The following is a 15,631-nucleotide window of genomic DNA, read 5'->3' on the forward strand; positions in this document are numbered from 1 at the left end:
ATTAAAAAATAACATAAGGGAATATAATAAATAAACCTAATTATTTAATTAATTATAGCAATTGCATAATTAAACCAATTAATGATTAAGGTTTATTATAAATTAATATACTAATTACATGTGACCAGAATAAATTATTTAAAGTACATAAAACAATTAAAAATAACATAAATGAATATAATTAATAAATAAATTATTTTTTAATAACATAATATATAGTATAAAAATACTTAATAAATTAAAATACTTAATAAATAAAAGCAAAACACGTGACAAAAAGGTGTAAAATGACAACAATGAATATAATTAGAGTAAATTATTTTTAACAACAAGTTTGTACATTTAACATCATCAACTTACTATTTTAGTAGATACGAACGACAACATACATGTTCAAATGCAATAAAGTATGACCACTAATAACCACTCCACATGCTAGTTGCTATGGCATCTCAAAATTGTGCAGCTCTAATGGATTCTAATGCACGACGCCTTCGTATTGTTGTTGATAGGTTGCCTTCATCCCCAAGATCATCGCTATCATCACTATCTTCATCCAAATTTTCACTTGCTAATCGGACCACCAATCCCACGAGGATGTAATGCACGTCTATACCTATGGTTGAGGTAGTATCTTCCCATCATGTATATAAGACATGTCAATAAAATCATTTTTTTCTTTCATGAAAACTTGCAAATACAATCACCACAACCACAATGACGACTACAACAATAATTCTTGTTTCTTCATAAATGTCATAAACACAAAAACATATCATTATCTTCAATCATAACCTATTTTCAATCACACCTATATAAAACCATCTCCAATCACATACCCACAATATTCATCCACACAATAAGAATAAAACAATCATGAAAACCCAAATCTTAACCATAATAACATTCATAATCTATCAATGATATGTTTTATAAAGTCATAATTAAACTTCAAAACAATCATCCCAAAATACATAGTGTACTTAAAACTATTGACTACATTTCACCAGCACAGTATTTAAGCCAATTAAGTCGCTCTTCCACTGGAAGCTTCGTAAACATGTCCTTCTTCATTGGTGTATCTAACAATAGAGGAGCACGAAACTTCATATCTACCGACAGGTCCGGGATTTATGTGAGGGCTTCATACCAATTCTCTCCGACGGTTTTACCCTCTTTAGGTTGTAAAGATTGCAATAGGGTGGCAATTCTTGTTATTGTATCAACGAACATAATACTATCATCAGTGGCCATTTGCGGTCTCTTTCTACGACGACTTGAAGTTGACGGGTTAGTACTTGGAGACTGATCAGGCGACGACTCATTTTCTATAAAGAATGGCGAAGGAGTATCTCTACCTAAATCGACATCCTCGAGAATGTCCAAGTGTGAATTTTCTTCCTCATGTTGGACATCATTGCACATGTCTTCATCATTTTGACTTGCTCTCCCCATGGCTATTTTCCCACTACCAAAGCCAATTTGTCATAAAGAGGGTAGCCTTGTTGTCTATACTTTTCAGCTTCTTTACGCTCCTACAAGGATAAAACATTATTTAGACGACTTGGAATAGAGTTCTAGTAATGCAGAAAACATAAAAAATGTTTTATAGTCAATCATAATTTACTGACCTTGATATAGTTTTGCCATATAGAATGACATGCAGTAACTCTATGTGTGGTTGCATCCAAACCGAACCCACTAGTGTTGAGACAGCTCGTTACTGTTTGGTAAGTTTTCTTCCATGATCTTGTTCGATTCTTGAGCTGCTCAACAGTCTTTTTATGAGCTGCATTTTCTTTTGAACCTATTGACACAGTCCAAATACACTTCATGCTTCCAAACCCCGTTGGACATCCTGTTCCCCATATTGACTTGCTCAACTAAGAGATTGAGCATTTTGTTATCATCATCGAAGGTCCAAATGTCTTATGATCGAGGGTTTGTGGTCTTCTTTCAACCATTTATAATCTAAATCCGAGATGGTCATCAAGGAAATTTTTTTTATCAGACAACCATTACTCGTCGTAGTAACTAGGGACACACAGAAACACAACCAACCAATTACAAAATACAATGTGGTGGACATTTATAACTCCAAAATCTTCTCACCATGGCAAATGCATTCCATAACACTTCAAACATATTCAACAACATTCTAGAACATTTCAAAATCAATCCAACTAATTTCATTGTAGATTACTAGAACAATACAAACACTAACTCATCAAGTCCAAATTCACCCAACACCCCTGGTAGAGCCCCATATGGTTTCGCAGTCACTAAACCCCCTAAACCCTAAACTCTAACCGAGAACCCTAACAAATTAAAATAAGCCCCAAACCCTAAACCCTAAACCTTAAAACCCCTAAAAGCCCCAAGCCATAAAACACCTTAAAACCCCTAAAAGCCCCAAACACTAAACCCTAAGCACTTAAAACACTATCACCCCAAAAATCGAGAACCCTATTTAAAAAAAAAAAACATAAAACCTAATTCCAGACCTAAAGACTATACCTTAAAACCCTAAAAGTCCCAAACCCCAACTCTAATCCCGAAATTAAACCCTATCAACATGAATTTGAACCCTAAATCTCACAATTAGGCCACAATCAAGATAAATTACGCACAAAAATTAAAATTAACTCAAATACAACACTAAATTAGTTGAAAAAAAATTAGGGTTTCGGCTTACCTTATGAAATTTGGGGGAAACCACCGCCGAATGGGGAAATGTAAGCACAATGGAAGAAATCGACGCCTAACTGTAAAAAATCGAAGAAGATTAAAGGAAATCGAAGGATATAAAAACCGGAATAGGTTAAATCAAAGGAAATCGGGGGAGGAGGAAAGAGAAGAGCAGAACGAGAAGGGAGAGGGAGGCCGAGAGTGAGAAGAGATGGAGGCCTAGAGGAAAAGAGAGAGGGAGACAGAGAGGGAGAAGGAAGAGAAAGGCCGAGAGAGGGAGATGGGGCGAAAACGAGAGATGATAAGAGAAAGTAGAGGGAGCAGAGAACGAAGACGAGAGCCAACAAAGGGAGCAGAGAGAGCGAAAACAAGAGAAGAAGGTCGGGATTTTTCGTTTTGTGGGGGGGGGGAGGAGAAGAAGCGATGCCGTCGCACATGGTAACTGAATGATTCGAAAAAAAAGGGTGGAATCAGTTTTTCGTCGTTTTTGCTTGAGGAGATGAAACGTGTTATCTCGCTTCAATTCAAATCATTTTGCACTAATGCCTTATTTGTGATGACCTAGGTAATGCGGGGGGGAATTCATTCCACTTCATTGTGGACTAACCCCCCCTTAGTTCATGAAATAATGGCGTTAGTGTAGAATGAATTATATTGAAGTGAGATTACACCACTTCATTCGCTCAGGCAAAAACTCAGGGAAAGCTGATTCATACCTATTTTGCGAATCAACCGATTGAAGCGCGCGACGCCCGTTGCTCCTTCCCCTCTCCCCCCGCGATCCTTCAGCAAAGTTTTTTTTTCTCCTCTCTCTTCCCTCTCCCCCATCGACCTTCCTCCCTCTCGACCTCCCTCTCCTCTCCTTCTTGACCTCCGTTGCAGAGAGAGGGAGACGAGAGAGGGAGAAGGAAGAGAAAGGCCGAGAGAGGGAGATGGGGTGAAAACGAGAGATGACAAGAGAAAGTAGAGGGAGCAGAGAACGAAGACGAGAGCCAACAAAGGGAGCAGAGAGAGCGAAAACAAGAGAAGAAGGTCGGGATTTTTCGTTTTTTTTTTTTTTTTTGGGGGGGGGGGGGGGGGGAGGAGGAGAAGAAGCGACGCCGTCGTACATGGTAACTGAATGATTCGAAAAGAGCACGGGAAGCCAAGCCTCCTTCTGGACCCCCCCCCTCATCGGACTTTCTGCCTCCTCTCGGCCTCCCGGCTTCTCTTCTCTCTCGGCCTCCCTCTTTTCTCCCTCTCGGCGTACAGTCGGAGCATCGCCCATCGCCGTTGCCCGCCATTGTCGCTGAGGAAGACGACACACGCTAAGGAAGACGATGTTTAATTTTTCCTATACTTAGGAAAAATTAAACCATCGTCATAATTGGTTTAATTATCCAATTAATTAAACCATTAGTTTTTCATTTTTTGTTAATACATTATTAATTAATAATATGTAAAATATATATTATGTTATTGATAAATTTATTTTTTTATTATGTATTTTTTTATTTGGTATTAAAATAGTGAGTTTTAATGTTAAACTATATCTTATGTTATTAAAAAATAATTTATTTATTTATTATATTCTCTTATGTTATTTTTAACTTTTTTATTTATTTTAAATAATTTATTCTAGTCACTTGTAATTATTTTTTTAATTTATAATAAACTATAATCATTAAGTAATATAATATAGTTTTTCATTACTTAGGATATTAATATATTCTAATACTACATGTTAAATCACTTACAAACGTAGTAACCATGTTTATTTTGGTTAATTATTTATTTAGGTATATATTCTATTTTAGTATATATAAAAAAGTTACTCATTCTCTTCTTTATATCATACTTTTCATTTGGGGGCACTAACATTGGAATCTGTTTTCTAGTGCATTCGAACTCGTCTGCACTAACACCCAAAGATGAGTTGAAGTTGAATCGATTCATTTAAGTTCAATTCAAGTTCTTTGTGGACTAACCTCCCCTAAGGGAAGAATTTTGAGCAGCCTTCAATTAAGGCTCTAGATCATTAGCTATGATATCATATTGATTTTTAGGGTTTTGTATACATAATAATAACAAGGGATTAAGAGAAGAGAGAAGATGAAGAACGGAGGAGGAGAGGAGAAGACATGTAGCTCATGGAAAGGCTAAGAGGAGAAGCCAAGGGAGAGAAAGAAGAGAGAAAAAGGGGAGACAAGAGGGAGCACAAATTTGTGCTTAAGGTGATTGAGCTTAATGCTCCCCCCATGCTTAGTGGATCTAATGATAGTTTTGAGAGGGTATTTACAAACAATACAATGCCCTTGGGACTACATTCTTCAAAAGTTAAATAGATATAAAAGTACATACATAGGCTTGTATTATTACAACTCTATGCCATCTTAATAGATTTCTCCTTATTTACTAACCATGTCGCCTTGTTTACCATCCAACGACTCCTATTCGTGGGTGGCTCCTTTTAACAAAGTCCTCGATCTTCAACTCTAATACCAAAAAAATATTACGTAATTGAAGGGACACGACAATTAATGTGGACCCTCACAAGACTCATTCCACATTGTAGTTCAAAACTACTTAATTCTACTAGTACTAAGGTTAATCACAATTGTAGTTTCCACTAAAATGAGTAATCACAATTTTGTCATTCTTGCACATGGGTCACACCTTTCAGATACTAACTCTATACTATCGAAATTACGTATATAGCAACAATAATAAAAAGTCATGTGTGTTATAGAAAATAATTAAAACTTTCTCTTCTTAGGAGAAAATACTTATATTTTTATTAGGCATATCGACATAGCTCAGCCACTAAATAGAGTTAGTGACTTACAACTTCAATTTTTCTTATAAAATTCCCATAAATTTGAATTGTAAATAATAATAATAATAATAATAATAATAATAATAATAATAATGGAGTTATCTCTTTACATGGATACAAATAAGTTACTTCATGTAGCTCTCAAATAGCATGTGACACCTTTATAGGGTCTCATATTGTTTTCCTAAATCATCATCAAGTTGGTCCCACTTGTATTGACCCTTATTAACTTGCTCATAAGCACAGTATCTAAGACATAAAAAATTTATTACAAGGGTATTTATATGTTTGAATATACTTGATGATAGCTATATATAAGTAATTTTAGTGATATTAAAAGAGTAAATAAAAATCAATTTCGGGGTTATGTAGGTAAGTAACCTTAAATTATAATCTTATTTGCTATTTTAATCAATTCCATGCACATTCAAAGATGCTGATAGAATACTTTTCCTTGTCATATGTTAATAGCTATTTTGGTAGTGAGATCCATTCTCAAATCTTTTGAAGACAAGATTATTGAATTCTGTTGAAGTGGTCATTGCAATATTGCAACAACGAATTGGTTATTATTACTTGAAGAAAATATTTGTCAGGGGATCAATAGAATAATCCTCTGACATATATCTTTTTTTACATGATAAATATTTATAAATTAATTTCATAACCCTAGTACAAAACTTTGGTATATCCGAACCCAAAACATAAACATCAGGTTGATTTCAGCAAATCATTAAGCCACTTGAGGAATTGAAAAAGCTGTCCTTCAAATTCCTTTCAAAAGTTTCTAAAAGAACCTCTTTACCTTTGCCCAGGTAATCTGATTAGTTCTCTTGAAGCTCAAACTAACAAAACAAATACCAACGAGTTGCTCTATTGAAAAACCCACTGCTGACCAATAAACGAATAACAGAAGAGAAATTTCTATCCCCCCCGGTAAAAAATGAAAAACAGAAAAATAAATAAAAATCAGTAGCTGAAAAAAATCTGTTTGAATGGCCCATGACAAAAAGTGCCATTCACTGGAAGAAAACAGAAGTAAATGATGAAAAATACCTATCTTCTCTTCGTTGAAGGAAGCAAACAGTCATACACCCTCTCCATTCGGGATGTTATAGCCAGTTTATATGTTGTTGTCATCTTGGGCTTCGCAACATCCAATATATCCTGTCTCAAGCTGCAAAGAACAAAATCCATATTAATTCTCAGGAATCCTATGTCGAGCCGTAAATAATACACAAGTTCCAGCTTACCTCCGCCATTCACCAGTTTCCTTTGCATGCCTTTCCACTGCCTTGTACAAGCGGTCAAGACTATACAGGAGTAACCCAAACATGCATTGGCCATCTTCATCCTGTAGTGACACAAACTTCTGTGATCACTCGTTAAAAACAAATGCTCAACCCACAAATAATCTATTATTTTTGTGTAGGTCTTATTAGAAAATAAAGCCTTCAAATTTAAACTTAAGTATGACCCATTTTATAAAACAGAAAATACTCTTATGGAAGAGATGATTCTGATTAATTTACCAAAATAAATTTATTTTTTATTTTTTATTTTTTATTTTGTTGGGAAAGATGATAATCACTTCAATGCCAAACGGCAAGAGAAACATTAGGTGTTCCCTGACCTGCCCATGATACACAGAGACATCTAACCATTCCATAAGCAAGTAGGTATGAAGTTTTTTTTGAGTAATTAGTACACAGCATATAACTTCATCACTCAAACCATGTTCTATCAAAATTATCACAGAGAATGATAAACAGAAATTAGATTTTGAGTCTCACAAGGCCTTGATCCACACAATTCTGAATTTGCAGAATCCGTTTCTCAACTTCTACAACAAGCAGCCTTCTCTGGAGCCGAGCAGTTCTCCCCTTACCTTCTGCACCTGTATCCTGATTAGATAAACCAAAGAAAGACAAATGAAAAAGATGGTACTGTCAAATAATCAAACCTGTTCTAGCAAATGTTTCTTCAGCTAAAACTACAGAAACGTTTGACCATATGGACAAGGAAAAACGGGATCAGAAAATAACTAGATGCATTTACAATCTTATTATGGTTGACCAAGCGTTGACTCCCATCTTGATTTTGATGATAACAGAATTTAATCAATATAACATTGGCAATTCTAGCATTTCAAATGCATTTCCTTCGAGAGACACAAAAGTCAAAGGTCTATGCAAAGAGCTGGTAAAAACTTCTCAAAGACCTCAAGCTACACAACCGTGTCAAAGTCATCTTGAAGAAGCACCCTCAAAAAGAAAAAGCAATAAATTGAAGATTAGAGTTAGGAAGTCTGGGGAAAACACAAAAACTCAATCTTATGTAAGAGAGTAGTCCCAAACCTTCTAACTTGAGGTATACTGAAAATTTTTGGAGCCTTAGGATAAAATTGATTTCTACATGTTTTACCTATGCATATAGATATCTTAAACAAGTTAAGAGTACATATATTTTCTAACTTGATCGTACCATTGAGTTTGGAGCTTCTCTTGAATAGTTTGTTAAGATTATTGGAATGTATTTAAAACTCTAAATGGCAGAATCCAGCACACAAGTTGCTGCATTTAGACGTTGTGAAGCTTTTGAGAGTAAGGATTCAGGTTCTATACAGATTACTTCAATCAAAATTGAATGGCTCGAACTATGTAAATTGATATCGTTTTGTTCTCATGTACCTGAAGACCAAAAGAAAAGCAAAATATATCAGAGATAATCTTCCTACACCTATCACTGAAGACTGGGAGGTTGAATATAATTAAAGTCATGACTTGGTTAGTCAATAATATGGAAACCCGATTCAGTGATCAGATTTTGTGTTGTGGGACAGCCAAAGACATGTGGGACATGTTGTCTTCTATCTTATCTCAAGAGAGTAATTTGTCTCGCCTATATGAGCTTTATGTCCGGTATTTTAATATGAAGAGGGGTGACCAATCAGAGGCTGACTACTTTACTGAGATAAAGGTGTTCTGCAAACGATGTTACCTTTCATCCTTTCACTACGAATGCTAAAGACATTTGAAAAAAAGAAAATCGGATACAGGTTGCTCGATTTCTTGATGGTTTGAGATCATAATATGATGCTTTAAGAGCTCAATTGTTAGTAAATTATTACATAAGTACACTTGAACAGGCCTTTAACAGAGTTATACGTGCAAAAGGTGTAGTGGCAGGTAAAAGTGAGAAAAATACCCGACCATTTGATACAAAATCTCTCAACCTTCATCCATCTTATAATAAGGTAGAGACGCAAGGTCGTGGGCGAGACTCCTATACTCGTGGTCGTGGTTGGAGTGGCTGGGTGATAGAAGATTATCCACTGTAGAAGAACCAACTATTTTTTAGAAAAGTGTGGGGAAAATCTGGCAATCCAGCCGGGGTTAATTCTATAGTGACAAGCCTAGACTCATCCTCCTACCTAGGTCCTCAGGACGAAATACAGCAATTACTTCAAAGACATGGTCAACCACTGCTTCTACTACAACCACTACTATCATTGAGCCAAACTCCTCTACTATTGCAAGTGCCAAGCTGGCAAGTACAGGTATAACAACAGTGAATGTGTCCCATTCTCCCTCCTGGATCATTGATTTAAAAGTCTCTACACACGTTACATATGAAGTCCTTATTTCAATCAATTAATCCCTCTCATTCGTATCGTCATGTTGTTTTGGCTTGATGGTTCTACTGACCCAATATTGTTCAATCCACTCCTAAAATGTCATTGGACTACTCTTTTGTTCCTGTTTTTCCTGTTAATTTACTTTCTTTCAGTCACATCACTAAGTTTCTCAATTGTTCAATAATATTCTCTCTTTTTCATCTGTATTTTAGGACTTGTAGACGAAGAGAACAATTGGTTTAAGACATGAGAAAGACAGGCTTTACATGTTGGATGGTGTATCTACTCCAACAACTATGGCACTTACTGCATAATGCTCTCTATTTTTGTGTTGTTTGATGTTGGGGCATCCATCACAAAACTCCATCACTCCTTTTCATCTTTACCTATTGATGTTTCTTTTGAAAGTGAGTCTTGTCGACTAGGAAGATATCATAGGTTTAGTTTCCCAATTAGTTCTAGTCATAGTTCTTGTCTTTTTGAGTTAATTTGTTTCGAGTATGGGGTCCATACAGAATCCCTAGTCCATTTGGCTTTAAGTATTTGTGTCTTTTATAGACGACTTCAGTCAGGTAACTTGGTTGTATCTTTTATGGGAAAAATCTGAGGTCTTTGATGAATTTTTGGATTTCTTTAATGAAATAAAAAATCAATTTGATGCCCGTGTTAATAGTTTTTGTATTGATAATGGCCTTGAGTTAGTCAATTGGTAATTTGCGTCATTTTGTGCCTTGCATGGAATAATTCATCAAACTTCATGTTTTTATTCTCCCCAACAAAATGGGGTTGCTCAATGTGAAAATAGACATCACCTTGAAGTAATTCATACTTTATTGTTTCATATTGTTAAAAAACCTGTTCAGGGATATTTTGGTTAGTGCCCATATTATGTTTTATCCTAGCCTATGTCTATTATATAAATAATACTTTTATATTCCCATGGTTTAAGTTTCATTGAAATCATAGGTGTACTTGAGGAGAGATGGAATTTTTGTATCTAGGCGCATTTTTGTCATTTATGTAATTATGCCTTAAACCGTGAAACAAAAGGAGGAAGCTCGTGCCTTTCTGGTACGAACTTCAATGCAGCCAAGGCTGCTTGCTGTCTTCTCCTTTTCCTCTCTTCTTTTTCTCATTTTCTCCCTCAAATCTCTTTATTTTCATGGTATCAGACCAGTAACACCAATCTTGGGTAGTCTTCCAATTTTGTGGCTCCTTTCTCAATCTTCAGCAATTCCATTGAAGTTCTTCCCAGAAATTTGAACTGGTAGAGTAAAAATCTCACCTTTTCCCTTTTTCTACCTGACATAGCCTACTGGTTAGTGGCTACTACTCTTAATTGAATGACTATTGGGATTTGAAGCCATTCAATGCTCTCTACTTGAAGCCTTGCTTCATTCTTGCCAGCATCATCTACCCAGAAGCATTTGTCATCATAATTTCATGCAATTGGATCATTTTTCAATCAATCTGTTATCTTCATTGCTAAATATGAGTACTTTGGATTGCCAATTGGATACATTGTTTTTCGTTTTTCCCTAAATTGATTTAATTGTAGGGTCCACTAGCCTGTGTAGGCAAAATTAAATTGGGAAAAGTGATTCTATTTGATTATTGACGCCATATTGGGATGAATTGTGATTTTTTTTGTGGAATTGAATGCTCAATCTAGCACACAACTTGTTGTCCAAAGGACAACTGAGAGCTTAGATGGAAAACACTCTCAGCCTATTCAGATAATCACGATTCGGTTGAATGGATCAAATTTTGTGAATTGGTCAAGGTTTGTTTCAATGTATTTGAAGGCTAGAAAGATGGCCAAATAAATTAGGGATGATACCCTTGTACCAATTACTGAAGACTAGGAAACATAAATCAATCTAGTTATGACTTGGTTGGTGAACAGTATGAATCACAATTTAGTGAGCAGATTTTGAGTTGTGGTACAACAAAAGGCAATGCGGACTACCTTATAGTCTATTTTATCTCAAGAGAGTAATTTGTCACGGATCTATGAATTATATGTCAAGTACTTTAATATAAAGCACAAAGATAGATCAATGACAGTTTTATTGCATTGATGAGAAGGGTGCTACAAGAAATCAACACCTTTCATCCATTTACTACGAATGTTGAGGACATTCGTAAGAAGGAGAATTAGATTCAGGTAGCCAAGTTTCTAGATTGGTTGGGTTTTGAGTATGACACTCATTACACCCAATTATTGACCAATAAGAATGTGACCATCTTAGAGCAAGCCTTTAATAGAATTCTTCATGTAAAACGAGCAGTAGCAAATAAACATGACAAAGATGGAAGTCTATCAGATTTTTATTTTTTTTGAGAAAGAGATGAATTCATTAAACCAGAAACAAAAACAAGATTAAGCAGGCCTCCCCCTTACAAGAGGAGCATGGAGGGAGGCCCCATACTTAGCACAACTGTCTACAACAGAATTTGCATATTGGGGAACATGGGAACAAATACAGGTAATATGAGGGAGAATGTCCAAAATGTAGTAAGCATCCCAATGACCATGGCGGGGGAGAGGGAGAGGAAGAGGAGAACCATCCGATGATTACTGCAGAGTCTCCCTCAATGTGGAACGGCCCAGAGAAATGCTCACGAAATATGATGAGGCCTCTGAAGAGGGCCTGAAGCTCAGCAACAGTGGAGTCAGTGATGCCCATAGGACCGGAATAGGCCAAAAGTTGGGTACCATCTGAGTCATGGAAGTCTATCAGATTGTATTGTTCTTAACCTTCAATCACTTATTTGTAAGCCCGATGGTCAATTTCGTTGTGGTAATAATAGAGGTAGAGGTCACTCTTTCTCTACCCGTACCCGTGGCTGTGGCCAAAATGATAGAGGGGATCAGAAATGTATTCATTATAGTAGGTCAAACCATATTTTTGATAAATGTTGGGAGAAATTTGGTAAACTTACCTGGGCCAATTCCGTAGTCACAGATAAAGAAGCCTCTTCTCACACTAGATCATATGAAGAGATTCAATAATTAATACAAAGATTGGACTAGTTGACTGCATCATCTACTAATTTTCCTACAATTGAGTCTCATCCTTCATCCTCTTCAAGCGCCAAAATGGTGAGTACAAGTATGACTACATTGAATGTGTCACATTCTCCCTCCTGGATCATTGGTTCAAGAGCTTTTATCCATATGTCAGGTATGTCCTCCTTATTTCGATCTATTAATCCATCTCCTTCATATTGTTGAGTTACTTTGGTTGATAGGTCTCTCTCCCATTTAGGGGGGGTTCTCCTCATACTACTACACAAATTTCCTTAGGTTCAGTTCTATTTATTCCAAAATTTTCAGTCAACCTCTTGTCTATAAGTCATATTACTATCTTTAAACTGTTTAGTAACATTTTATCCTATTAAGTGTGTTTTTCAGGACATGTGGACGAAGAGGACGATTGGTTCAAATATGAGAAAAGAGAGCTCCACTTGTTGGATGATGTTTATGTTCCTAGAGCAATGACACTTATTAATGATGATTCTTCCTACTTATGACATCTACGCTTGGGACATTATCAGTTAAGCTACGTCGGTCTTTCATTTCTTTGCTAGCAGATATTTTCTTTGATCGCAAGTCATGTCAGTTGAGAAAACACTGTCGAGCAAATTGCCCAGTTAGTTCTAGTCCTACTACTAAATGACAAAGGACTTTTAAATTAAAAAACAAGGAAGGCATACCTGACATATGAGTAGTAGCTCGTAAGTCAAGAACCCAAGTGGATATAGGACGCACATGTAGGGCTGACATACCCAAACTAAATAGAGTGGTAGTAGGAAGTGAAGGCTGAGACATAGATGCTAAGGTAGAAGGTACCGTTGCTAACTGTGCAATGCACTGAGCAAGTTGTTGTATCTCATTAGGTACTCCTAATACAATACCTACTATCGACCTAGGAGAAGTCTCCGTGCTCTCATAAATAAGAGAATTTGCCAACGCAATTTTATCAAAATTACTCCAACATTTATCAGAGAAATGGTTGGAGCTGCCACAATGAATACACTTCCTGTCAGGTTTACTATCACCTCTGCTAGAATCCTTTCTGCCTCTGCCTCTACTATTTCCACCCCGACCTCCGACTAACTCTGAATTACCCAGTGTGAAGGGCAAATACATCGACATTCTTAGTCTCCTCACTCCCCTTGGTTGTAATAACAGTCTTTGCACGAATGATTCTATTAAATGCAATGGATAAAGATGGAACGTCATATGAGGCCATCAACTGTGCCCTAATTGCTTCAAATTCCAATCCCAAGTCATATAGAAATTTAGCTATTTGTAGTTGTCCCTATTGTTCACCTCAGTTCCTTCTCATCAGTAATGAAGGGGTGAAAAATAATTTTTCTCCCTCAAAACTCCTAATAACTCACTGTAATACTCTTTAACAAATCTTTCACCCCGCTTAAGGCTAAATAATATCGCATAATTCATAAATACGGGACAAATTACTTTCTTGAGCATATAAGCCTTCTAGAGACATCTACATCTCCTTTGCAGTCTCACAATTCATAATTTGATTCCTTAACCAGTTCATAACCAGACTATCTTCTATTTCCCAATCATCATTCAAGGGAACTGGTGGATCTTCCTTAATGAACTTGGATTTCCTTTTTTCTGTAAGGCACACACAAATTGATTTTGACCAACTGGGGTAATTTTGACCATTTAACCTCTGTTTTTGAAACACCATTTAACCTCTTAGAAGTAATCAAAATCAAGTCTTTTCCCTCAAAGCTCCCAAACTCCCTTGAGGGGGTGATTATTTCACCAGAATTGACCATTTAAAGCAAATAATAGTCACTTCAATCACAAATTTACTTCACTGCACAAAGACACCTATGTAAGCAATGTGGGCTCCACTTCGAAAATTAGAGTTAGGTAAAAAAGCTAATGTGCGCCAGCCACAAACATAAGAAACTTGAGATAGACATAGTCAAGTCAAGAAACAGCCAAAGAAGGCATAATAAGGGCTGGCATCTGCCTTCCAGAGGATGATGCAGGCAAAGGGACAGAATAGGGCTGGACAGTGTAGATGGATCAATTCCAAGTCAATAAACCCTCTTGGGGCAATAATCAGGCATAAAACTGCTCATTTGGCAGTAAAAATCATCAACTTAGGGTTATGGCAGAAAAGAAACACAAAATCAAATTTTTATCAACCAGCCAACACCAAACCTGGAATCCCTCTTTCTATGAGATTGCTGGCTTCAATAGAGAAAGAAGAGAGACTTCACATGCTTGTAACCAGAAGCTATTGCTCAGATACCATGTAAAATAATAGAATAAAGAGGATTGAGGAAGAGAGGAGTAAGAAGACAACTGCAGCAAGAGAGCTAAAGAAAAGCTCTCATAAGGGTTCAAAGTCGACCCCCAACACCCTTTTATAGCTTAGGTAAAAAAAAAGAGTACAAAGACAAGAATACCCCTATACATTTAACTACTTATAACTCCCTCTCTATACATCTAAATTACATGAAACTTGAACTACAGACAATCTATACATCCTGAGAAGACAGTGTCCTCACTAGAAAATACAGAGTATGTAAAATAACGAAATTACCCTTCACAAAAAGTCTCACCCTGATGATCCATGCCCGTGTCAACATGATCAAAAGCAGACAAAGAATGAAGGCTGGGAGTGCTGCAAGAACAGCAAAGTTGATCTCATTTGCCTTGAGAATCTGGTCCAATTCCAGCATTACACTGTTCAAACCAAGTTTCATGCAAATTTAGCCACTTTGTATTTACACTAAAAGATCTTGATTAATCACATACAAAAACAAAAAGAGAGAAGAAAGGAAAAGCGTACGTCTCAATATCAAGTTTCAGCTTCTGAATCTGCAAATTCAAAAGACACCAAAATGACACTAAGCTCATTATTTCACAGATGAGGTGGAAATTAAAATGACTTCCCATTTAACCTCCCTAGCAACATTATGAGGGTAAACTAGGATACGTTTATTAGGTTCAGAGTTTACTGATTGTCATCTCTTTTACTGCTCTTTGCTCCTTACTTGCACACAGAGACCCCCATTAACAACTCAAAGAACAACTTATGAGCACCTGAATAAGAAAAGCACGAACAATCTCTCCACCAAGAAAGCTTTTTATGGGATGCATAAGCTCCTTCTCATACCTGCAGAGAAGAGATTTGTAAACCCAACCACAAACAAAAATGTTAATGAAGAAAATTTTCTTTTAAAAAAAAAAATCAAGCATACATAAATGCAATTCATCCTTCTCAGCTGCTACAAAAAGAAAAAGAAAAGAAAAAGTACACATCTTTGACTTTTTTATGTCAAATAATTAAAGTTTTCACAATGACGAAAAAGTTAACTGACATGATTGTGTACACGCAATACATGAGAAAAAAATAATATTTTCCTTTTCAAAAATTTAGAATGGATTCTGCACTACCATGTGATCTACAATCTAGGACTGTGTGTGATAA

General features: G+C 36.2%; 1 protein-coding gene across 7 annotated transcripts in view; it reads right to left on the reverse strand.

Moving 5' to 3' along the window:
* Positions 1-1,491: 1,491 nt before the first annotated feature.
* Positions 1,492-15,631, reverse strand: part of LOC137940447 (protein DGS1, mitochondrial-like) — a 53,210-nt gene continuing 39,070 nt past the window's right edge. For 2 of the 7 annotated variants that reach the window (XM_068785517.1, XM_068785515.1), the window contains 6 exons: positions 15,244-15,316; positions 14,990-15,018; positions 14,760-14,883; positions 7,297-7,407; positions 6,757-6,857; positions 6,122-6,680 (listed from right to left, as the gene is read on the reverse strand). In XM_068785517.1, the coding sequence (XP_068641618.1) occupies positions 6,560-6,680; positions 6,757-6,857; positions 7,297-7,407; positions 14,760-14,883; positions 14,990-15,018; positions 15,244-15,316 (559 nt within the window). In that variant the 3' untranslated portion in view covers positions 6,122-6,559. Of the gene's footprint in view, positions 1,536-6,116; positions 6,681-6,756; positions 6,858-7,296; positions 7,408-14,759; positions 14,884-14,989; positions 15,019-15,243; positions 15,317-15,631 lie in introns of those variants that run through there. The other 5 variants (XM_068785514.1, XM_068785513.1, XM_068785519.1 and 2 more) reach the window with 5 other exon arrangements.

The sequence above is a fragment of the Aristolochia californica genome, unplaced genomic scaffold (genome assembly GCF_029961685.1).
Source record: "Aristolochia californica isolate CCGP_79_NKW_82.1479 unplaced genomic scaffold, dmAriCali1.0.hap1 SCAF_9, whole genome shotgun sequence".
Lineage (NCBI taxonomy): Eukaryota > Viridiplantae > Streptophyta > Magnoliopsida > Piperales > Aristolochiaceae > Aristolochia > Aristolochia californica.